The sequence below is a fragment of the Danio aesculapii genome, chromosome 18 (genome assembly GCF_903798145.1).
Source record: "Danio aesculapii chromosome 18, fDanAes4.1, whole genome shotgun sequence".
NCBI classification, from domain to species: domain Eukaryota; kingdom Metazoa; phylum Chordata; class Actinopteri; order Cypriniformes; family Danionidae; genus Danio; species Danio aesculapii.
The window spans coordinates 2,771,732-2,797,303 of NC_079452.1; the positions used below are offsets into that span (position 1 = coordinate 2,771,732).

General features: G+C 38.9%; 2 protein-coding genes across 2 annotated transcripts in view; both read right to left on the reverse strand.

Annotated features, from left to right (window-relative positions):
• Positions 1 to 8,805: 8,805 nt before the first annotated feature.
• On the reverse strand, positions 8,806 to 16,228 carry LOC130245928 (extracellular calcium-sensing receptor). The gene is made up of 6 exons (XM_056478714.1): positions 15,975 to 16,228; positions 13,577 to 13,853; positions 12,396 to 13,226; positions 10,738 to 10,947; positions 9,800 to 9,923; positions 8,806 to 9,707 (listed from the first exon to the last, which is right to left on the reverse strand). Exons 1-6 carry the CDS (start codon positions 16,226 to 16,228, stop codon positions 8,806 to 8,808), a joined length of 2,598 nt encoding a protein of 865 aa, XP_056334689.1.
• A 2,051-nt stretch (positions 16,229 to 18,279) lies between these two features.
• plch1 (phospholipase C, eta 1) overlaps positions 18,280 to 25,572 on the reverse strand; it is a 173,804-nt gene continuing 166,511 nt past the window's right edge. Inside the window, exons 23-24 of the mRNA XM_056478120.1 lie at positions 23,775 to 24,132; positions 18,280 to 22,639 (exon numbers count right to left, since the gene is read on the reverse strand). Coding sequence (XP_056334095.1) covers positions 20,352 to 22,639; positions 23,775 to 24,132 — 2,646 coding nt within the window. The 3' untranslated portion in view covers positions 18,280 to 20,351. The remainder of the gene's footprint in view (positions 22,640 to 23,774; positions 24,133 to 25,572) is intronic.

The window sequence follows — 25,572 nt, forward strand, 5'->3', positions numbered from 1 at the left end:
GCCATTGATCTATGGTTTTTGGTTGGGGTAGATACGGACAGTTTTTGTTGGGACATACATTTCCTGATGAAGCACATAATTGTGTCTGAGTACACTTCAATGTCGTCATCAGAAGCTGCCCGGAACATCTCCCAATCCACGTGATCAAAACGTCCTGAGGGTGGGTGGTTCCCGTTTCAGTTTCTGCCTGTAAGCAGGCAAGAGCAGAACAGAAGAGTGATCTGATTTGCCAAACAGTGGGTGGGGGAGGGCTTTGTTGGCATCCCGGAACGGAGATTAGCAGTGGTCCAGAATGCGATCACCACGCGTGTTTGTGGTGATATGTTAAAAGTATTTTGGAGCGATTTTCCTGAGATTGGCGTTGTTAAAGTCCCCTGCAACAATAAACGCTGCCTCCGGGTGTGCGGTTTCCTGCTCGCTTATGCTCCCATACAGTTCCCTGAGCGCTTGCTCTGTGTTGGCTTGAGGGGGAATTTAAACAGCCATAATTATAACTGCTGTGAACTCCCTTGGTAGCCAGTATGGTCAACACCGAAGGATAAGGTATTCCAGATCAGGAGAATGAAATGATCTAACTTTGTGTATGTTTCTCTCATCACACCATGAGTTGTTAATAAAGAAACACACACCTCCGTCTTTGCTTTTCCCTGTGAGTTTTTTCATTCTATCCACGCGGTGCACGGAGAACCCCGAAAGTTCAGCAGCTGTGTCTGGTACCTCCGCAGATAGCCTGGTTTCTGTAAGCCAGATAATGCAGCAGTTTCTTGTTTTCTGTTGGAAGGAAATGCACGCCTGTAGCTCGCAAAGTTTGTTGTCCAGTGACTGAACACTAGCCAGCAGAATGGGGGAGCGGAGGTCGAAATCCACGGCATCTTAGTCTGACAAGGATGCCGGATCTCTTTCCTCTTTTCTGGCTGTGTTTCCGTCATCGCTTTGGTTGTGTGACCCAGACAAAGGGCTCTGTTGCTGTGTTTGTAAACAGAGTGTCGTTAAAGAACTCAAAGTCCGGTCTTCGATGTGCAACGAGGGAACCAATTTCCCGAAGTGTATGTTTGTCGTAGGCAATGAGAGTATGTACATCCAGCATGAAAAAGACATAAAGACAAGTAAAACACACAAAACACAACAAAGTTTGCTGGGAGCTCGCAACATGGTGGCCACGCTCAGCGCCATCTTGATGACGTGCCATCCGGAATGAGCTTTCTATTGTGGATGGATACATCATCAGAGGAACACACCGCCTTTTGGTGCAAGAGTCCATACCAAAAACACTAATTGAATAATCTCATGAAACACACCAGGGGATAGTCCGTACGAAGAAAGACTTCGAGACAGCTGTACTGGTGACCCAAGATGGACAGCCAGACAGAAGCTTTCATACACAACTGCAACAACAAACTTGCCAACAAAATGATAAGTGCTGTTACCCATGATGCTCCTCTAAACTCTGTTGAATTACCTTTTGCCGCCTGGGCCAAAGTTTCCATTGATATTGTCGGACTGTGCCATCAGACTATAGATATGCCATAACTCTCGTTGATTACTTTAGCAAATGGCCCGAAGTCGCATTTACCTTCAAGGTTGACACAGTGTGAAGCACTTCTTGACGACTGAGTTTACCTCTGCCGAGTTTTCTGAGTTTCTGAAGAAGAGAAATGTACGACATTACGGATCTGCAGGTTACAATCGTCATGCAAACGGAGAGGTAGAGAAATTTAACAGAATTATGAAAGCTTTACAAACTGCTTCAATTCAAGCAGAACCGTGGAAGTTCTTCACTCATCCATTCTTAATAGACTATCGAAGTACTCCTCAGGCTACCAGAAGTGCTACACCATCTGCGTTACTCCTTGGTCGATGAATGGAGAAGTGCAAATGCAAATTTGATGCAAATGGCAGCACAATATGACCCTGAACTCCACCAAATGGATGTAAAAACAGCTTACTTGCATGCTCTAATTGATTGTGAGATTTACATGGAGTAGCCGAAAGGCTTTAAAGTCAAACCAAACAGTGGTGTTAACTAGTCTGTAAACTAAACAAATCACTGTATAGTTTAAAACAATCAGGAAGAAATTGGAACAAAATATTACATGTTTATCTCAGTGAAAACGATTTTGTACATAATTTGTCTGATTACTGTGTGTACAGTAAGTGCAGTGGAAAACAGAGGGATAATAATGTGGTTAGATGATTTTATCATTGCTGCCCATGACAATAAATTAACTGAAGCATCTAAAAGAAATGCTGACATTAAGATTCGTAGTTTGATCTATCTAATAACATATACTAGAGCAGGAGTGCCTAAACTCAGTCCTTGAGGACCAGTGTCCTGCAAAGTTTACTTTCAACCTGAAGAACCAAGTTTGAACACCCCTGTAATAGAGCTAATCTAAGTTGGGTTCTTCTTAACTGTCTCAATATTTGTCCAAACCAAATGAACAGCTCTGGTCTACAGTTAAACATGTCACAAGGTACTTAAGAGGTACAATTGATGAGGAGCTATGTTACAAGAAAAGTGATGATAAACTCAAACTTGTGGCTTGTTGTGATGCTGATGGGCAGCAGTTCTAAATGACACAAGAAGCACAACAGGGTACTGTCTCAATCTTGCTGCGAATGGTCCTTTGCTCTCTTGGAAGTCAGAGAAACAGTTCACAGTTTCTTTATTGACATGAGGCAGAGCATATGGCACTGACTGTAACCAAACAAGAAAGCATGTATCTTGTACAGTTGTTGGACAGTGTGGAAAATGACTATATGTATATGCCGGTGCAGATCTTGGAAAACAACCAAGCACTAAGAATCCAGTGTGCCATCAAAGATGCAAACATGTTGATGTTTGGTATAATTTCATTTGATCGGCACCTAGCAAAAGTGACTGTTGAGTTTTATCCCACAGAAGAGATGGTAGCCGATGTCATGACTAAACCAGTGACAAAGTTTAAGCTGGGAAAATTCAAGAGTTTTATGTTTGGTATGTAAATCCCACACAATAGGTATGTAACTGTATTTTTGTGTTACCATATACAGTTACATACATTATTTGTATTTGTGTATTAAAGAGCCCATATTATGGGTTTTTGAAAATGCCCTTCCATGTAGTGTGTAACACAGCTCTAAGTGAAGTGAAATATCCAGCTAAGGCTTAAATCTGTAAGTGTACAGTGTTTAAAACTATTGATTCATCTATAAAAGAGTCGACTCATAGTGCTTCAAACGAGTCGTCTTGATAACGAGTCATTAGGTGTTTCGCGATGACGCAGCCACGAAACACAAGCCTCGCCAGTAGTTACGCGCGCAAACCAGGGAGATTTGAAACCTGCGGCCCCGCCCACTAACACAGAAAAAACACTAGACACACACACACAGACGCCGCCGGTCGAATGAAGTCACGCTGTGCTCAGATGGATAATTTTGACTCTACCCAAAGATGAGTTGTGAACTGTGAAGAGTCAGTGGTTGAGGTTTATTCACTAGTGTAAGTAAGTGCGATTAAAATTGTTGCCTCGTTTAACTTGCAAATTATGTATTTATTGTGTTTTGTTACTTGTTAACCTGGTACAGTACACGCGGTTACTCTTTATATTCTCTTATCACATGTAAGCCACGTTAAAAACGCGACGCGTGCCGCTTTGTTTACGGATTTAACATTAAAGGCTTTTGTGAGCTCGCATTCCACTGCCGTTTGTCGTTGCTATGGCGATCGTAAGCTAGGAGACAGGAGACTCACGTCGCTTTCCCTAGTTCTTCTGAGGAGCGTTGTGTGTGTGTGTGTGTGTGTGAGAGAGAGAGAGAGAGAGAGAGAGAGAGAGAGAGACTCGCGTCGCTTTCCCTAGTTTTTCTGAGGAGCGTTGTGTGTGTGTGTGTGTGAGAGAGAGAGAGAGAGAGAGAGAGAGAGACTCGCGTCGCTTTCCCTAGTTCTTCTGAGGTGTGTGTGTGTGTGAGAGAGGGAAAGGGAGAGGCTAGGAGACTCGCATCGATCTCCCCAGTTCTTCTGAGGAGGGTTGTGTGTGTGTGTGAAAAAAGCCTTACACTATGAAGCGTGTGTGCACTGTGACTACTTTTATATAGTTGATTACCAGCTGGGCATTTCACTCTGTCTCGTGCTGAAGCCTGTCACTGTCGACCAATCGCAGCAGGCTGTCATCGGTCCAATCAGCGCAGATTAGCTTCGCGCTGAGGAGGGGTTTGGGAACAAATGAATCGCTGAACGATTCATATGGGAGTCGTTGGGATAATTAGGTAAAAATAAATGCAGATTATAAGACCATAAAAGTGTTTTATGACCTTGCATGCATATTAGACTGTTGTTGGAGACCCTTACAACCTAAATATGACCCTATTTCATGTATAATATGGGCTCTTTAAGTGTATGTGATGTCCTCAAAGCCCTCGATGGTTGGCATCATCTCTTCAACTCTTCATATGTGTTTTCCTTGAGGTCCTCAGTAGTTGCGATGAATGCTTCACGGGTCTTGGATCCCATCAATGGCACTGCACAATCTTTAGAGGCCTCGAGATGGGCATGCCCAGTTGGAAATAGTGAATAAAATAAGTAGAGTATCTGCTAGTCATAATGTATTAGAACAAGAGATATTGAATGTCAATGCAAAAATAAAGTGCTATAAATGAAAATAGTAGTTATGCAAACAAACATAGAAACAAACATATAAAGCATTTAAGTATTTCTAACAAAATGTCTGGTGCATTAAGACAGGAGGAGTGTGTTCCAATTATTCCAGCATATGTTTTACACAGCGAAGCCCTTCCAGCCACAACCCAGTACTGGGAAACACCCACACACACTCTCGCATTCACACACACACACACACACACACACACACACACACACACACACACACACACACACACACACACACACACACTCAGATAGGCTCGGAGAGAAAACAAAGAGTAAATAATGTTCAAAGGAATCTTTTATTCAATTTCAAGAAGAACAAAGGCAGCTGCTGTTCGCCGACCACCCGTGGGGGAACACAGACTGGATGAAGGCAACAGAAATTCCGCCCTCGGCTCCCTTGGTGTGGAGAGGGGTTGAAGGAACAGGGTGAGGAGAAAGCCCCTGCAGCGGAGCAAGTGCTGGAGCTGGCAAGCGCAGGTGAGGAGGCTGGATTCAACAGCGAGGTGACTGCGCAGATCACAGGTATGCAAAAAAGTTAAATAATAGTACTGGACTGGACTATACTTGAAATAGTTACCAAAAAATTAATAAAGAATTTAATACTTGATACAAGATGAACGCATTACATAGAGCAGGGTAAGCGATGACGAACAGCCACTGGATTGATTATCTTGGAGATGGAAAAGGGACCTATTAATTTCTAAGTGAGTTTACAGGAGGGAGATTGTAAAGGAAGGTTAAGAGTAGAAAGCCAGACGTTCTGGCCGCAGACATAACGGGAAGCCTTGACACGATGAAGATTTGCATTGCGACATGATCGTTTGCGAGTCTTGAATAATGATTTGCCGCTCTCTGCCAAGTGCGTCGGCAGCGTTAAATGAAAGCTTGTACTGAGGGTACCGAAGCTACAGATTCTTGCGAAGAAAATATGGGAGGTTGATATCCTAAACAGCAATGAAAGGGAGAAGTACCAGTAGATGATATGGGCAGTGAGTTATTGGCGTAGTCAGCCCATTCTAACTGCTCGCACAATGACGTAGGGTTATGAGCGACTAACATGCGGAGTAGACGTCCCAAAATCTGATTAACGCCTGATACTGAACCTGATATTCAAAGTGACCAAGCAGAGCATTGAAGGCGGTTTTCCACTCGTCTCCTTCTTTAATGCGCTAAAGTGATAGGCGTTATGCAAGTCTAATTTAGTGAATATCTTAGCGCCCTGTAGGATATTGAAGGTTGATGCCATGAGAGACAATGGGTAACGGTTCTTGATTGTAATGCTATTCAGCCCCCTATAATCAAAGAAAAACCGTGCTACAGCCGGAGAGGTAGATGACAATGGTTCCCGTAGCAAGCGATTCAGTAAGATAATTCTCAAGTGCTAAACATTTGGGAGCAGATAAGGAATAGAGCTTCCCATGAGGAGGAGTGCTCCCTGGAATGAAATCAATGCAACAGTCATATGGGTGGTGAGGAGGGAGAGAGGCTGCCTGGGAATGAATAAACACCGGTCACAGATCATGGTACTCCTCAGGAACACCAAATAAATCTCCGGGCTCCTCCTGCAACACAGAAACAGAAGACAAAGCAGGTATGGTAGAAAAAAGGCATTTAACATGACAAGGTAAACTCCATGTTAATAATATTGTACCTTTGCACCAGTCTATGTGGGGATTAATTTGGATGAGCCATAGATAACCCAACATTATGGGGGTGAAGGTAGAATGGAATAAATTAAAAGAAATTGTCTCTTTGTGATTGCCAGAGACGGTGAGACTCACATGAAGTGTGATATGGTCAATCCTGGAGAGAGGTCTTCCATCAAGAGCATACATGGTGAGAGGAGGGTCGAGAGTCTGGAACGGTATCTCATTGTCTTTAGCCTAAGTATCATCCATTAAGTTCCCCTCTGCACCAGAATCGATAAAGGCTGAACAAGAGATGGACGAATCCTTAAAGTGCAGAATGACATCCAGCAAAGAACAGGACATGAGTGATGGGAAAAAAAGTTGTTGCTCTCACCAGTACTCCTCTATCTACTGGTGAGCTAGATCTTTTAATGGGCATCCCAGGGCGATGTGTCCAGCACATGCATAGTCTTGACGCCTGACGGCATTTTCGCTCCGTCTAGGAAAGGCGCATGGTACCCAGTTGCATGGGCTCCGTGTCAGGACCCGGATGAGAGAGAGTAAACACAGGTGCGGAGCTGTGGAAGCAGTTGCGGCGGTCGAGATATCTATCTACTCGATGTGCCAACTTCATCAGTGGATCAAAACGAGTGGGAAGGTCGTGGGCCAGGAGCTTGTCCTTAACTTTGGCGTTGAGACCATCCCGAAAACGTGCTGCTAGTGCCGGCTCGTTCCAGTCACAGGTGGCTGCCAGAGTGCGGAACTCAATCGTATAATCCGCTGGAGATCTTCTTCTCTGGTGAAGGGTGGAGAGGCGACGCGACGCCTCGCGCCCATGGATCGAACACCTTGATCATCTCCTGCTTGAAAGCAGGAAAGTGATAACAACATTCGGAGTTAGCCTCCCACAAAGCCCCTCCCCAGTCTCTTGCTCGCCCGGTTAGCAGAGAAATCACAAATGCCACTCTGGCGCTATCATTGGAATAGGTGTTAGGTTGGAAGGAAAAGACCACCTCGCACTGTGTTAGAAAGGCACGGCACACAGTGGACTGACCTGAGTAGTGTGGGGGATTGTTGATGCGAGGCTCTGGGGGATGATGGGAGTCAGGTGCCAGAGTGGACTCATGATGCAGGTTTCTTAGTTGCGCTGTGAACTCGGTGACTTGAGCAGATAAGCTCTCAACCGCTTGCCTCGCAGCTGCCAGCTCCTCCTCATGTTGGCCCAGCATAACTTCCTGCAACTCCATAGCAGAAACTATAGGAGATTCCCTTGTCGGTTCCATCCAGGATGTGTTGGCCAGATTATTCTGTCAAGGCTCGGACAGAAAATAGAGAGTAAGTAACGTTCAAATGAGTCTTTTATTCAATCTCAAGAAGAAGCTGTATTTTGCACTAGCTGAATTTTATTGCTGAGCAACCAGTAAACAGAGCATTACAGTAATCCAGCCTAGAAGTCATAAAAGTATGAACAAGCTTTTCAGCTTCAGAGATAGATAGCATGCTTCGTAACCTAGCGATATTTCTCAGATGAAAGAAGGCCTTTTTTGTGACATGGGAGATATGGTTTTCAAATGTTAAGTTGCTGTCCAATATAAGACCCAGGTCTTTTACAGTAGAGCTAACACTAACATTGTCTCCCTCTAATTGCAGGTTGAGGTGAGTTCTGCTGTGTACAGGATTGTGGCCCAGTAAATAATTCTTCTCATTTGTCTCAATTTAAAAGATGGAAATTGTTAGTCATCTAGTTTTAACATCTTTAATACACTCAGTTAGCTTAGACAGTTTAGATGTCTCATCCGGTTTTGTTAAAATATATAATTGAGTATCATCTGATAGCAGTAAATGCTGTGCTGTGTCATTTATAAGGAATTTAAAAAACATAAATAGTCCTCACTTTAGATTAAGTCACAAATCTGCATTAGGTTGAGTTAATAAAGCATTTATTAATAAACAAAGTAACTATTATTATATGACTGAATTATAAAATATATAAATGTTAATTTAAATAGTTTATTAATAATTTACTTACACTTTCAGAATGATCTATTAAATGAACTATTCTTAAATAACTAGTTTGTAAATAATGCAATACTTAATTTAGTATTAAAACAATTAATGTAGAGTTAACGTTAACAAATAATGAATTCAATAATTGCTAGTGCTTAATAATTATTCATAGTATGTAGTTATTATAAAGTGTTACCCATTTTTTATATAAATATTAATAGAAAATTTAGATAATGATACACTGTGTGCACAAGGCTCCTCTAAGATGACATAATAATGTAGAAACAACATAAACTGCTGGGTTAAACTGATTATTTTTATGCTTTTATTTGTATATATAAATAATTTTAAAAAATGATCACAATACTGAAAATAAAACACTGTTCCTTTGTAAAGTAATGAACAACTTGCAAAAAAACTCTTCCATTTTGGTAAAAGTTTTATTTATTTTTTCACATTTGGATGGAATTGAATTTTGAAAGATTATTGTAGATAAACAAACAAGAAAATGTTTGAAATGCATGTTTATTCTTTTCCCATAAGAAACTTCTTAGTGTTGTTTTCTGGCTTAAGTAAAATAATGTAGCATTTTGGGACAAAAATACAAAACAAAAGTCCAAAACTAGAGGCCAGGATGGCAAAAACTTCCACCACTACACTGTACTTCCCCGGCGAGCTAACATATGCTGGCACAAATACAACCCAGACAGCACAGAAGATCAGCATGCTGAAAGTAATGAATTTTGCCTCATTAAAATTATCTGGAAGTTTGCGGGTGAAGAAGGCCAGTAGGAAGCACACAGTCGCCAAGAAGCCAATATAACCCAGTACACAGGTAAATCCCACAACAGACCCAATTGTGCACTCAAGAATGACCTTTGACCCTTGCATTCCAAAGTTATGGTGAGGTAAAGGTGGACTGACAGAGAGCCAAATGGCACAGATAACCACCTGGACGCAGGTAAACCCCAGCACAATTCCTCTCTGCTGGCTCAGTCCGAACCATTTAATAAGAGCTGAAGATCCAGGTCTAGCAGAATGGAATGCAATTAGAACGACAAATGTCTTGACCAGAATACAGGAGATGCACAGGACAAAACTAATCCCAAATGCAGCCTGCTGAATCCTACATGACCAGAGTGAAGGCCGGCCCACAAACACCAGTGCGCAGAGGAAGCAGAGTTTGAGAGACAGCAGGAGCAGAAAGCTCAGCTCTGAGTTGTTAGCTTTTACTATTGGAGTGTTCCGGTGGTAGAGGAAAATCACAGCTACTGTAGTTGTCATGACCGCACCGGAAACAGCGACACTCATCAGCGTGATGCCCATCGTTTCTCTAACAGAAAGAAACTCAGTCTCACGGGCCACACATTCATTTCTGTAACTATTTGACCAGAACTCTTTAGGACAGCGATAACATTTTATTGAGCCTAGGTGGGCAAATCAAAAGAGGACCATTATAGTTTTATAATGACTTCATGCATTCATGATGGAGTAAAAAGATTTGGTGAACATTGATGACCTGTACTGTTGCTGATTTCCCCCTCTGTGCAGGGCAGACAGTCAAAACAGCACACTGGCAGACTCTTCTTAATGGTTTTACGTGTGCCTGGAGGACACTCAGACGTGCACACAGATACGGGGACCTGGGAGTTGGAGAGACAATGATTTTTTTATTCATTTCAATGTGCATGCTTTCTAGAAGGCATTATTTACATTTGGTAAGAACCTTGAAGGCTTAGTTCAAACCAAAATGAAAACTGACACACACTCATGTTTTGCCAAACCCTGGAGAATATCATTCATTTTTGGAACATACAGAACGTAAAAATGACCCATGAATAAATCTGCTCAGTTAAACTAAACATTTGCTAGTTTACTGGAAAAACTAATACCTCAGTACTATGTTTTGACTTTGTTTTCTAGAAACAAATATTTCCAACCCAAAAAATGTTTTTGACCAATTTCTTTGAGAAACTTTCGCTCCTGACACAACTTTAAGCAAATTTTATTATTTTATTGTTTGTTTGTTTTAAAGAAAACCCTTTAACTGGCGTCATAACTGCTGGTTTGACTGTTTGTACATGAGTTATGCAAAATAACACAGCAAGTTATTTCCTTAACCTATTTGCAGATATTCGTTCATTCATTCATATATTTTTTTGGCTTAGTCCCTTTATTAATCAGGGGTCGCCACAGCAGAATGAACTGCCCACTTATCCAGCATATATGTTTTACCAAGTGGATGTCCTTCCAGCCGCACCCCAACACTGGGAAACAGCCATACACTCTTTAATTCACACACATACACAACAGACAATTTAGCTTATTTAATTCAACTATAGTGCATGTCTTTGGACTATGGGGGAAACCAGAGCACCCAGAGGAAACCCAACACGGGGAAGGCATGCAAACTTCGCACAGAAATGTTATTGTTAGAAAGCCCCGCCCTTACAGTACCTTCCCAGAGTCTCCAGGCCATGTGATAGCTGAGTCATTAATACTGAGCTGGTCCCCATCCACTCGTCCAATAAAGTCATATTGGAGTGAACCATCAGGAGCTATCTGCCAGTTCACCAGGTCATAGACAGGTGGAATGCCGCCTTCCTGGAAATAAAACTCCTCTCCTAACTGAGTGGTGAAACGAACTTCTTTAACATGCTGTAAAAGCTGACCAAGTCAGGAAAAGAGAAAATGTAACAAGCGGATGTCAGAAAAAAGTGGACATTTAACCTATACATAAGAAAAAGTGATTGCATATGAATCGTACAGAATTAGTTTCGTCTGTCTTTATTGTTTTTTTTTTTTTTTACAATTAAGTTTTAAAAGAACTCTAACTGCGTCCCAAATGGCACACTATGCACTATGTACTTATGCACTTACACACTCAACAGCATAGTATATGTATGTAGTGTCGTCCTAAATTAAACACTAATGGTTTTTTACTTAGCTGAAATTCAAACCGAATTCCCTGATGATGTCTGACAGTTGCCAATTTAGTGAAATAAATGACCAAAATACCAAATAATACTTGCTTTAAGTATAACCACATTCTCCATCGGGAGGCGGTATAATCACTGTGAATTTTGCTTTCACAATCCAAAATAAATAATCCTACATCAGTACCCGAAAGCTGCACCCCTTCCGCTACGTGAGCAAGAAGCGGCTGTTGAGTGTGTGAAGTGTACATCTTTCCACTTGTTTTAATGGGTTGAATAAGTGCATCATCCGGGTATTTTATGTGCACATTCTTTTTGGAGTTTTTAGTGTGAATGCACTACTTACACTATCTCTTTTCACTACCCCTACCAAGAAAAAATGTCACTTCTAATGTCGCTAGTTAACACACTCTTTTTTTCAACACATCCCATAATTTCCAAAATATCAGCCTCTACCAAATGGTTGATATGTCGATGTATGGTAAAAGTACCGGACTTAATACATATACTATGAAAAATCTGAAAATATAAAGTCTAGACCAATATAAAAAAAAAATCAAAATAAAAGTTTTGAATACTAAATCACCTTTTTTTTTTAAGTATGCCATAAAATATTTCAGATTTTCATTTAACATGTTTTCATGTTTTGTTTTTTTTTCACTAAAACCAAAGCCAAGCGTAGATTTTTTTTTTTTGGTAAACCAACAATGCTGTGTGTGTAAGCCATTATTTAAAGCAGTAAAAACATGGTCAACCGATTGGTAGAGGGGCAGTCAAAGGGCTATTTATACTACAAAATGTATTAAGTATGCGATTTGGGATGCACCTTCTGTCTTTTGTGCTAGCAGTTTAATTTTCAGCAAATTCATTAAAAGAATAGTTCACCCAAATTTGTCATTTCTGCCACCATTTACTCAGCCTTGATCCATCCCAGTTAGAGTTATTTTTGTGTTTTTGAACACTAAAGAAGCCATTTTGAAAAATTTGTAAAACAAAAAAAGAAACTGAGAAAATAAAAATATATGTAAAAACGCCAGTCTACACAAACATAGAACCTTGAGCTATTGTAACATGTACAGTAATTCAATGACATTCCCCCAGTTTACACATGTTAGTTTGCTTGTTTTTTTTACCATTTAAAATTTATCAGTTGTATTACTTGCAATGTAAGATGGATACCTGCGCAGGGGTGATGTTGTCTGGAGAGGAGCACTTTGGTTTTATTTTTGAATCAGAGTGATTTTGTGAGTTACACTCAAGCAATGAATGAAGTGCGTGAGCAGCAGCATAAACAGCCAAGTAAATATTATATGTAACTGTCAGATGAGATGTATCAGTAAATTCACTGTGACCCTCTAGACTCTCTCTGCCACTGCATGGAGGCAAGGAGTTCTGGAAAATCACGGAAGAGCTTATTGTAGGACTACAACCAAATGTATTTTCCCAAAAGGTCCTCAAGAATTTATCATCAGGATAACGGGCAGGATGTAACTGCCGAAGATGCGCACTGAATCCAGGCATGGGTGCACTTCTTAAAGCTACACCTAGAGTTCCCTTTGAGATGGTATAGAGCTGGGGATTAGCCATGATATTGTAACTGGTGCTCCAGATCACACTGGCCAGGAACAGTCTATCTGTCACATTCCTACGCATCAATTCCAACAGAAATGCCTCCACATCTGTATACCAAGCCAAAACCAGGATCACTCGAGCAGAAGAGGCTTGGACTGTTCTGGCAGCAAAGGCCACATCTTTTTCTAACTGCTCCCTGTAGAGTGTATGATAAAAGGCCAAGCAGATCCCGGTGCCTTTAATTTCTTCTTCAAATGCCTGCACAGTCCCATGCCCATAGTCACTATCTGCAATCACGGCTCCAATCCATGTCCACCCAAAGCGTTTGGCAATCTGTGCCATGGTGCGTGCTTGATAAACATCACTGGGGATAGTGCGAAAAAAATTTGGATACTTTTGTCTGTCACTGAGACATGGGCAGCTGGCCAGGTAACTGATCTGGAAGCACATTTTTAAATAATCAAACAAACCATCAGTCTAAGGCACTCCAAAAATTTAGTTCTTCACATGGATAGTATTCAAATGAATTTGCCTTCATCAGGGTGACAATATATGCCATACTTGGATATCTAAACAGCACAGAAAATGATAAGACTCAAACAATAATATCAAATTAATAGCTACTGTCAGTTTACACTAACCCTAACTTTAACCCTACAGTCCACTAATAAGTTGGCATGTGGTTGAAATGTGGTAAATTTTACCCAAGAAAACCATCCAAAATAAGTACCATCCAAATAAAGTGATAACAAATATTGCAGCCTAAAAACATCAGTTAATAACCTCACCATTGCAATTTTCAGGGGAATCAATGTTGTGGATAGAAGAATGCTTTGAGTAGATGAAGAGTCTCCGACCAGAAGCTTAGCTGGTTTAGTGGGACCACAAGTTTTGTTTCCTCCACTGATCATTGACATGGCTGCTGTCAGGCTGTGAGGGTAACGGGAACAACTATTCATTATGTGATAACCCAGTTTGACCCCCGGCAACAGAGAGGGGTTTTGGTTAATTTCTTCAACTGCAAAAACCATTGCCTGAAACCAGCGGTAAGTACGTTCCTGAAACCTGACAACAGACAAACAATTTCCAGCAACGTGAATGAAATCAGTAACAATGAAAACGAATAATGAATAACAAATATTCAAAACTAATTAAACATAAATAATTAAACATAATATATATGTGTATATATATATATATATATATATATATATATATATATATATATATATATATATATACACACATATACAGGATCAATTCAAGTCTGCTTTATTTTCAGTTGAACAATATATAGTGCAGTACACAGTGACACAAAACAATCTTCCTCCAGGAGCATGGTGCTACATTAAACAACATAAATTGACAACATAACACAGGACTGACACTGTTTCAATTTACTATGATCTTCTATGTGAAGCTGCTTTTAAACAATCTACATTGGAAAAGCACTATACAAATAAAGTTGAATTGAATTGAAGGACTGTGTGTGCACTACTATAAAATTTAGAGAATGAAATAAGATAAGATAAACAACAACAACAGAAAAAAATCAAATAAGAGTAAGGGTGCAAAGTGCGGTTTGCAATTATAATTATGCAAACATATATAATCATACATAATCCTTCAAAACAAGCATTTTTCTCAACCTCCTATGTTAATGTTAAATTATTTCACTTTACAGATGATGAAAATACCCTATTCATTGACATAAAAGTGAATTTACTGAACCTACCCACAAGAGCCTGAGAAAAAGTTTAGATGGCATTTAGAGGTTTTTTGCATCTGAACATTCTAATAATAATTTTATTTTTTATTTTTGCCATGATGACAGTAAATAATATTTTATTAGATATTGTTCAAGACACTTTTATACAGCTTTAAGTGACATTTAAATGCTTAACTAGGTTAATTAGGTTAACTAGGCAGGTTAGGGTAATTATGCAAGTTACTGTATAATGATGGTTTCTTCTGTAGTAGAAAAAAAAATTTGCTTAAAAGGGCTACTAATTTTGACCCTAAAATGGTTCATAAACAATTAAAATCTGCTTTTATTGTAACTAAGAGTTCTTTTATTTATGTTGCTCACAAAAGATGACATACTGAAGAATATCATTGAGACCCATAGCAGGAAAAACAAATACTATGGAAGTCAATGATTACCTGTTTCTTGCAGTTTTTAAAGTATCTTATGTTCAACAGAAGAACGTAACTCAAACGGGTTTGATCTGGTGGAGGATGAGCAAATGATGACAGAAGTTTTCATTATGGGTGAACTATCCATTTAAATGTATAGAGCAGGGGTCAGGAACCTTTTTCAGCAAAGAGAGATTTTTAATTTTTTTGGCAAATGCATTTTTTTAAAGAGCCATTAGGGATAAATATGAAGCATCACATTTTGAGCAAGTCTATGTATTAATAAAGGACAATTTGTTTTTTTCACCACTCATGAACATTGTTTGAATTTTATGGGGCAAGGTTTTGGTCAAAGAGCCACATGTGGCTCCCGAGCCGAAGGTTCCCTACCCCTGGTATAGAGTAACTCATGGCATGTCACTACAATGATGCTCATTTATTTACATTATATTGCATTGATTAACATGCACATTCATTCATTTACTTTCGGCTTAGATCCTTGTTTATCAGGGGTTAACAAATGGTTGCCCATCCAGTCGCAACTGGGAAACACCCATACACTTTCATTTACACACACAGTCATACCTTACAGCCAATTTAGATCATCCAACTCTGTGGGGTAAACCGGAGCGCCTGGTGAACATCGGGCAAACTCAACATGAAATGTGAAGAAATGCCAACTGGCCCAGCCGGGACTCGAACCAATGACCTTCTTGCTATGAGGCGACAGTGCTAACCACTGAACCATAGAGCATTACACAATAACAAATACAATAACATTATATGAGAATATACTGAAATTAACATGAACTACAATTAGTACATGCTGTAGAACAATTTCCATTGTTAGCTCATTTCTTAAAGCAGTCTTGTAAATTTAAAAAGGTTATGAGAAAGTGACTGCAATCTTAAAGATACTGAGATTAAAGAAGTTATTGTAAAATGTTCAATTGGTGAACAAATACTCCAATAGGCTTCATCTAGATGATATGCACTGCCACAATAAATAACTAATACAAGAAAAGAATTAGAGAAGCATATATGACTTACTCTAAGCATTGTGCTAATCCAGGTTTTCTGTTGAAGCTCAGGTCAGGAGTTGCAGCCAGGTTGTGTAAATTGATGAGACTACCAATAATCACATCACCGTCTTGATAGACACCAAGTTCATCTGAGTACTGTGGAGTGATCAAGTACATACATGTTTCCTGCGGAGTCTCCTCAGTTCCAAATCCACATGCTGGCCACAACAGAAGCACCGGTGCAAAAAGTGTGAGCCATAATGACAAGACATGTATAGACATTTGCACAGTTCTACGTTCTCAACTTGTCTGACAGTTGTCCTGCACCCTACTGTGTCAGTGCAAAGCAAGAAGATGTATTTGTTTTGACCACAATCCCAAAAGATCAGTGGAGAATCATGGAGCAGAGAAAACAACAAATTACACATCCGCTGAGCCACAGAATTAAATACAATTAAACAATCATTTTTGATGAGCTTGCAGTTAATAGAGATGCACAGGGACATTCAGTGTCTTTGGAATAGTGTGGCACTGAGACACAGTTGACTTGAAAAACAAAAATATCCCATCTGTGAGAAAGCTTCTGATGCAATCGCATTTAATTGTAAACTCTTGTCTGAGTTTTCTTACCAAATCAGTCTTATCTGACATCAGCATAATGCGGTTTTTGTGTTTGTTGTTATTCTGAATATGACACTTAAATTATAACCTGGCTAACCTTGTTACTTACAGTAAATGTGAACCTTTTACAGACTTACAGGAATAGACGTAAATGCATGTTATTGTTTAATGTTTACTCCCTTCTTTTGGGGTGCATGATGCTAAAACAAATAGCTTCCATTAAGTGAAAAGTTAAGTTATCCTTAAGAATATGTTCTATCAGTATTATGTAGCAAAGTGATAGTTCACCACGAAATCAAAACCTACTCACTATTCACAAATGACTGTACAAGTCATTCCAGGAACATTATAGTAAAATACCCAGATAACACAGCTGTGTTTAGCATCTTGTATGAAGATTTAGAGGTAGAATCAAGGGAGTGATTCAAGCTATCTTTTTATTATTATTAACAAAACTGAGGAAATTATTTTCTCGGTCACCTGTATTTATCCAGGCTGAACCCATTAAACATATGTGCTCATAAATATCTGCATGTTTACATGGATAACTTGCTTACCTGGGGTCCATGTGTAGTCGGTATTGGTTCTTGTGTGCAGCAATGATTGCGAGTTTTGGGGGTTAAGCAAAAGTAATGATTTTATTTTACCAGTCTGTAAGTATAATAAACTATGGTGTTACTGTATGGTTTGGAAGCGATGCAGTTCAGTCTAAAGCCAGCCTTTCATGTTTGGTAAAGATAGCTATAGGAATTATAGGGAAAAGGAAGTATCAATCTTTTGAATCTTTTTATGAGCAATCAGTTATTAATGAAGCTGTTAAAATAATATCTGAGCCCTCACATAATTTATTTTGTATCGTTTTTTATTTTTACCTACGTCAGTTAGACTTCATTCGTTCAGTTTCTTTTTGGCTTAGTCCCTTTATTATTCAGGGGTTGCCACAGTGGAATGAACCGCCAGTGGAATGCCCTTCCAGCCACAACCCAACACTGGGAAACACCCAAACACCCATTGCATTCACACACATACACTGCGGACAATTTAGCTTATTCAATTTACCTATGGCACGTGTCTTTAGACTGTGGGGGAAACCCACACCAACACAGGGAGAACATGCAAACTCCACACAGAAATGCCAACTGACCCAGCCAGGGCTCGAACCAGTAAACTTCTTGCTGTGAGGTGATCGTGCTACCCACTGCGCCACCTTGATGCTCTCAATTAGACTTTTAAATATGTAATTCTCTTCATTGAATGTAATTTATGTGTTGATTTGTTGTTGTTTACTTAGTTTACTTTATTGTCTTGTACCCTAGACCAAGACTGAACATAGTTATTTTGAAAATTAATATGAATATGAAAAAAAGAATTACTATGAAAGTCAAAGGCTACTAGTTTCGTATATTTTTTAAAATAACGTATTTTGTGTTCAACAGAAAAAATAAACTGAAACAGGTTTCTGACGTGTGAAGGGTGAGTAAATGAAGACAGAATTTTCAGTTTTGGGTGAACTATCCCTTTAAAGTAATGGCTGCTCAAAATTAAGCTCTGAAACACATTAATAAAAATAAGTACAATTAAGTTATTTTATTTTATTCCTGTTTTTAAATAAATTTTACATTAAATAAATGCAGCCTTCATCAGCAGACCTACTGATCCCAGATATTAAAGAAACGCTAAAAGAAGAAGAAGAAAAAAAAACCCACAAATACATGTTTTACCTCATAGCAAACATTTCATTTTTTATTGCAATGGTAGGAAAATGCTTACACTCATCTTGGATGAGAAGCAGTAAAAAGAATAGACTTAATGCCTTTAAGCACAGGGAAATTGGGGAAGAATTTCTACAAAAAACAAACAAACAAAAAAAAAAAACTAAACCATTCTAACAAACATTATTTTTGCTCTCTGTATCAAAGCAATTATAAAAATAAAACTTTAACCATACAGCTTTAGAGTATGAAGAAGAGTTTCAATCTTCTTTAAATTCATGACTATTAGAAAGCAAGCAAGTTAGCAAGCAGGTAAATGTGATGTATTGCATTCAATACAACAGAATCATTCTGTGCAAAATCAAAGCACAGCATCTACAGGTCTGTGCATAGTCATGCTTAAAATGTTTACGCTTCACATGCTAAAGAAAAATGTCACAGTAAATTCAAACATACATAAAAACCATAGTGCTTGGACTGTCGATAAATGTACCAACATAGTATGCACATACTACACAGACATATAAACAACATAATACACAGGAAGACTGAATAAAAATTGAAGCCCCTTCATGATTTTGTTGTATTTGTGTAATCTAAAAAAGAACCAATAGACGACAACATCAAAAAAGTCTCAAAGAGATATCCAATTCAATCATTTACTGTTTTATTATAATTATTATTATTGTTGTTATTGTTATTATTATTATTGTTATTATTATTATTTTACTTTGTGACAGTACACATTTTGAACAAAATATTCATTCAAGCATGACAGGGACCACAAATATCTAAAGTAATTTGTTCATACAGCAGGGGTAGCACATGTAAGGCCCTGTTTACACTAATACATTTTAGTTTTAAAATGGCGTTTTAGAACGAAAACGATCCACGTCCACACTGGCGTTTCACCTAGCATTTCTGAAAAGCTCTCTGTTCTCATTATACCGCTGAAACGCACATCACGTGACCATGCACGTACTCTGGCATGCGCTGCAGTATATGCGGAAGTCTGAGCTCCAGGCAGTCAGCTGATGCTTTAAGCACACCTCCCCAGGTGAGAGCTTCTCACGTCAGACAGTTCATCAAGGATCTACTGCTGGATCACATCTCAGTATAATTAATAAATGTGATATTTAAACATAATATTTGTTTCTATAACGACGCTTTGGTCATTTGAATATTACTTGTTCTCAGGTAACGTGTTTTGGCTGAGCGCAAAGATAATATATTAAAAGTTAATATATTAATCTATGTAACCACGTAAAATAAGTCTGCACATTTGACTGACTGCTTTCCTTTATTTCCTATATTGTATAAACTTATTGTATGTTATACTTTTATAGTGGCCATTATTGATTATTAAAACTGATATTAAGCAAAAGAGACAGGGTATGTTTTATATCTTTCAATGAAAATGAAAGGAGGCAGTTATGTTATAGGCTCCACTTTGTTATAAATATGCATACAGTGAAGATGATGATCATATAAATATGTAGCTACACAACGCCTCAACATTTTTGGTGTCTGTTATGTTGTTAATATTAAAATGAAAATGGGCAGTTCCTCATATCATGTGTTCTTTTTATTGTAAACATGAAACAATGTAGCCAGGGTGATGTGAATGATGTTATAAAGTACACTGTTCCTTTTGAAGATTTACCCGAGGCGTCCTCAGTATCTTGTTTTCTTATCAAACTTGCGACATCAGAACTTACAATGAAAATAATTAAAGACTGACCATTGTGCACTCAATATTGAGAAAAAGCAATAATTAGATAGCAAATGTCTGCAGCCACGCCTGAGCAGCAGTGTTTTAAAACGAAAATAGCCTCTTCAGCATTTTCAAAACGCTCCGATTTCAGGGCTTGAAAACTCCAGGGTAGTGTGGACGGAAGCCGTAATCGTATCAAAACTTGCGTGTTTGAAAACTAAAACGTATTAGTGTAAACAGGGCCTAAGAGACTGTGTTATATGATATTTTACACATTTCTGGAAGTGTCCTGCTACATGTAGTTGCAGTTGTTACTACGAAATACATGCACAGTCTTAACAATGGCTGAGATGCAAGGTCAAAGTCTAAGTAGGAAAAAGACCTCAGGTTCCGATGAATTAGAGAAATCAGGAGGGAGGAGTACAGAATCGTCATTATAGTAGCGATCTCTGTATCCATAGTGTAGCGAGGTACAGGCTCCTTCAGGCAAGCCTCGAGCCTCAGGACCCAGTTGTTCCAGGTAACCAGCGATATATGAGCCTGTAGAGTGCCTATTTGGTGGATGGTATTGGGAGGACACTGGTTTATTGCGGAGAACTACATCCATGGCACCTTCAACAGGCCGGTGTTTAAAGGCCTCTTGTTGTCTCTCACGTGCACGACTGGCTATATGACGAACACGACTTTGACTGCGGGATGACAATCGCCTTGACAGAAACGGTGGAGGGTCTTCAGGATCATCAGCCAATCTCTGAGAAGAGCAAAGTGGCAGTACTGAAAGAGGTTTCGGGGTGGGTTGAGAACAAGGAGCACATGTATAGTCTTCATGATCCAATGTCACAAGTTTACGAAGTTGCTCAGTTAAGGGATCTGCAGATTTCGGACGACCAGACAACCCACTCACCCATCTTTGGTCTTGCATTGCAGGAGTAATAAAACTTCGACTGATTGACTTGTACTTGCTTTGAAAGTTACATGAAATGTCTTCAGATGTTAGATCTCCCAGGCTCTTAGACTTGGCAGAAGCATCTTGGGAGAGTCCACTGATCTGAGAAGGAGCTACAGGAAAGGGCTTATAATGTGGGGATGGCTGGGAACAGTCCTGCAATTCAACTGAAATCATGTCATAGTCTGATACAGTTGTGCCGTAGAAGTCCTTTTCTATGGAATTATTGCAGCCTTTTGTCTTTGTGAGACATTCTGGAGATTTGTGTAAACATTCTCCTCTGCTGATCAAGCTGTTTTGGTCTCGTGTCTCCTGGTGCCTTCTATCTGCAGTATCTATTCTATTACTAAGTGGAAATCTCCCATTGTCGTTATAACAGTTGAACTTCCTTGGCTGGGTTTTACCAGAAATGTGTGTGCTGGAGATCGGACTTTGGTGTGGAAACTGGTTGTGTCTGTGAAATAGTGACGTGTCTGTGGAGTGAGCAGGAGTGGGATGGTATGAAGGTTTGTGGAGATGCATTGGTTCAAGTCTTGATAAGTGATAGGGGGAAGTCTGGTTTAAGCTTTGAATTCTTCTAAAATCTTGAAGAGGACTCAAAGGGGTCAGGGTGTTGTCCAAGGAATCTCCATCCACATTAATTTCCAATTCCATCAAACTGCTGCTTACGGAGTCTTGGCACATCAAGAATCGATCTGAGGCTGTACTGTTGATTGAGGTTTCTCTGTAACCTCTGAAATCAAAGTTCTTGAAAGAATCAGTGGAAGGACTTCGACTGCTACTGCTTTCCTTTGGATTTCTTTGAGCCGTCCACTCAAACGGCTTTTTGATGGATGAGGATCCCTGGCTGACCATGGGAGATTCATTGGGAAAGTTTTGACAAAAGCTGTTTGTTGATACTGGAGAAAGCACTTCCTCATCCAAGATGGTAAAGACAGCAGGTTCAGTAGTTTCAGGACTAGAAGATCTCATTGTTGGATCTGAAGCTGTGTACACAGATTTTTCAATGAGTTTCAGTGGAGTGCTAGAAAGACCATTGTTTAGACGAGGAAGATCAGACAGAGGATAGGAATCTTTCATGGGTTGTGAGTTGGATATAATTTGGGTGTTCTGCTGAGCAGTGAGTTCAAATTGGCCAATCAGAGCAGATATAGACCCACAAGTGTCATATTCATTCTCTAGCGAGACAGCATCAATAAGGCGAGACAGAGCACTGTCCTGGAGACTGTTCTGGTCTGACGGATCCATTTTAGGCGAGTGTGATTTGGTGAAGTTACCTGAAGAATAGGAAGAAGAGGAGGTTGAGGAATACGTGGCTGCCTTAGGTGTTAGACATTTCTTTTTAGGACTTTCCAATTGGCTACATTCTCTTAGACTTTCTTCACTTTGCACAATGCTGCCACCATTACACTTATCTGAAGGACCTGGCCAGTGGTCTTCTGGCCTTTGGGTAGAACATAATTTATCGCCTTCAGTGAAACTCTTCCCAAAATCTCTTAAGTGTTCTTTCTGAGGATCACTCAGACTGTTCTTACTGCCCTCATTGACCAGGTATGGGGTTTCTTTTAAATCTTTGGGCTCAGTGTCAAAGTCTTGAATATGGTCAGCAGAAAGTTCATGGGCATCAGGTTCTTTGAAGGCAGAAGTTTCAAAAAGAAGATCCACTGAGATGGATCTGGGTTTCTCACGGAAGAAAGACTCTGTGGAAACATTTCAGAGAAGATTTTCAGCACATTTTTAAAACTATGACAAAACAATCTCACAGAACTTTACCAAATGAACACCAAAATCCAACACACGTCACTCTGAACACAGGACAAATGGAATGCACCACCAAGTACAATTGTGAAAAGGAAGTCAGATAATGAAAATGTGTGGGTCCATGGAAAACATCCAGATACTTGGCAAACATCCAGATACTTGTTGGTTTTATTTTATTATTTCTTTTTACAATTCCATTCTTCTAAAAGCACAAATGGTTGTATCTTATGAAACAAAACAATAGCTGATAAAAAACATTGGTGCAATGGCTTGAAACTAGAATGTTTGGGTGAGTCAGCCTGAGTATGGCTTTGTGGATTACCTGCAAGGGTTTCCTATTCAGTTTTCTACTATAGAGAAGCACAGCAGTAAAGACAGAACAAGACAAAGGCAAGTTAAGGTATTAAAGAAAGAAAATCCTACAAGTCTGAATATTTTAAGGGTCCATTAAAGAAACTCAATATAAACATAAAGGAATTGTCAACCCAAAATAATGAAATTCTTATTTTTTTAGCTTTATATGTACTGCACAAAAGGCAATTAAGTGAGTAAATGACAACAGAATTTTAATATTTGAATATTTGAAGTGGTGTATGAAATTTCATTCATAAAGAAGCATTTTCTCATGCTCCTGTGTGTAGGTTCAGTAATTGTATTTTTATGGCAAGAAATAGGTTCATTTCATTGCTTTTAAACTGAAATGTGAAATAACATAAACATGAGAAAATGCTCATTTTGAAATTATTTTGTAGTCACCTTTTTGAGGATTTTGCATCTGAACTATTCATTTTATTAATATATTAATAAAAAAGATAACAATAGAATATTTTTTACACAATTAAATATATTTGTAAATCATAGATAATTAGTGGAATAACTGTAGCATTTGTTCTATACGGAGTTGATTGAAACTGAAGTGCAGCCAACATTCACTCTGATGCATTATAGCTACAATGGTAAGAGTAATAATAATATTACTAATAATTTAATGTATAATGCAACAGCTTTCATTTTGACTCAATATGACATAGCCCTTCTAGAATATGAAGAAAATTAATAAAAAAAGAAACTGACCAATGATCGTGTCTGCTCCAGGATCAGGCTCCTCCTGATCAGGGGTGGACAGGTTGAGGTGACTGTGCAGGAGCTTATCCAGGGGCATGGATACTGGGCGATGCTGGAGTGCTTTTCTGTTCCCCATCCTCTTCTCTACAAAAGTGCTCTGAGAATCTCCAGTGCTCTGCTTTCTGTCATATGTAGCTTCAGCCAATGGCATCTTGTTCTTTTTGCGGCCTTTTGCAGGGGCACTGGCAGTCCTCCGAAGAAGGTGATCTGTTATGGATCGTTTACGAGGTGGAACTCCAATATGTGTGTCCACAGAGGACTTGGAACTTTTATTAAATAACCCTCTAAAACCCCGAAGCTGGCGCCCCTGAGAAATGAGAAAGACCAAATATAAAGATAAGATTTAGATCTATTAACTTTCTGGGATTTAAGGAAAAAAAAATACAACTGTCTTCTGATTCATAATGATAACACCCATTATTGTTCATTTACATTTGAGCTGATTACAGGGTCCTGATTTCTGTGATGTAGAAAAAGTTAACGGGATTGCAGAAACCAGTACATCACTTAAACAAGAGTTGTTTTTAAGGTAAATAATAATTATTAAATTGTAAAGTAGTATTGAAGGCACAGTTGAAGGCAAATATATATATATATATATATATATATATATATATATATATATATATATATATATATATATATATATATATATATATATATATATATATATATAAAGTTTTAGGAACAACAAATAAAAACTTGGCATCAGAAGTGGCTTATATGAAAGGAAAAGGTCACTAGATTATGCTTACTTGACCAAAATAAAATATGATTATGCCTTTTTTAATTATTTTTTTTATTTTTAATTATTGGTCTGACTTTGCTTAGACAAAAGTCTTGTCACTTAACAGAAATAATGTACAGTATAGAATATAAAGTCATGGTGCAGTGAAAAAAAGAATTCATATTGTATATGACTTCCATGAGCTTGGAGAACTGCATCCATACATCTCTGCAATGACTCAAATAACCTATTAATTAAGTCCTCTGGAATGGCAAAGAAAGCGTTCTCGCAGGACTCCCAGAGTTCAACAAGATTCTTTGGATTCATCTTCAATGCCTCCTCCATCTTACCCCAGACATGCTCAATAATATTCATGTCTGGTGACTAGGTTGCCCAATCCTGGAGCACCTTGACCTTCTGTGCTTTCAGGAACTTTGATGTGTAGGCTGAAGTATGAGAAGGAGCACTGTCCTGCTAAAGAATTTTCCCTCTCCTGTGGTTTGTAATGTAATGGGCAGCACAAATGTCTTGATATCTCAGGCTGTTGATATAGCCATACACTCTTCAGATCTCTTGCATGCCCCTATACTGAATGTAACCCCAAACCATGATTTTTCCTTCACCAAACTTGACTGCTTTCTAGAGAATCTTGGGTCCATATGAGTTCCAACAGGTCTTCTGCAGTATTTGTGATGATTAGGATGCAGTTCAACAGATAATTAATTGGAAAAATCTACAACTAGAAGTCAAGTTATTATTTGTTGCTCTTACAACTGGGATCGACGACAAGACTTTTGTCAAGTAATGTATATTTACTGTTTTTTTGTAGATATATACACATTTTATTTTAATAGTTACTTTGAAAGATACTAGCATTCAGCGTAAAGTGCAATTTAAAGGCTTAACTACATTAATATGTTAGGCAAGATGGGTTAATAAGGCAAGTCACTGGACAACAGTGGTTTCTTCTGTAGGCAATCAGCAAAGTAATTATTAAGGGGGCAAAAATATTGACCTTAA

Bases quoted from the DNA above. Each gene is read 5' to 3' on its own strand.
- LOC130245928 (XM_056478714.1), bottom strand. From the start codon at position 16,228: ATGTCTATACATGTCTTGTCATTATGGCTCACACTTTTTGCACCGGTG. The intron at 10,948-12,395 runs GTATCCATCTTA...TGACTTGGTCAG, and splicing joins ACAACATCACCCCTGCGCAG to CTTTTACAGCATGTTAAAGA. The intron at 9,708-9,799 runs GTCATCAATGTT...TTGCCCACCTAG, and splicing joins GGAAATCAGCAACAGTACAG to GCTCAATAAAATGTTATCGC.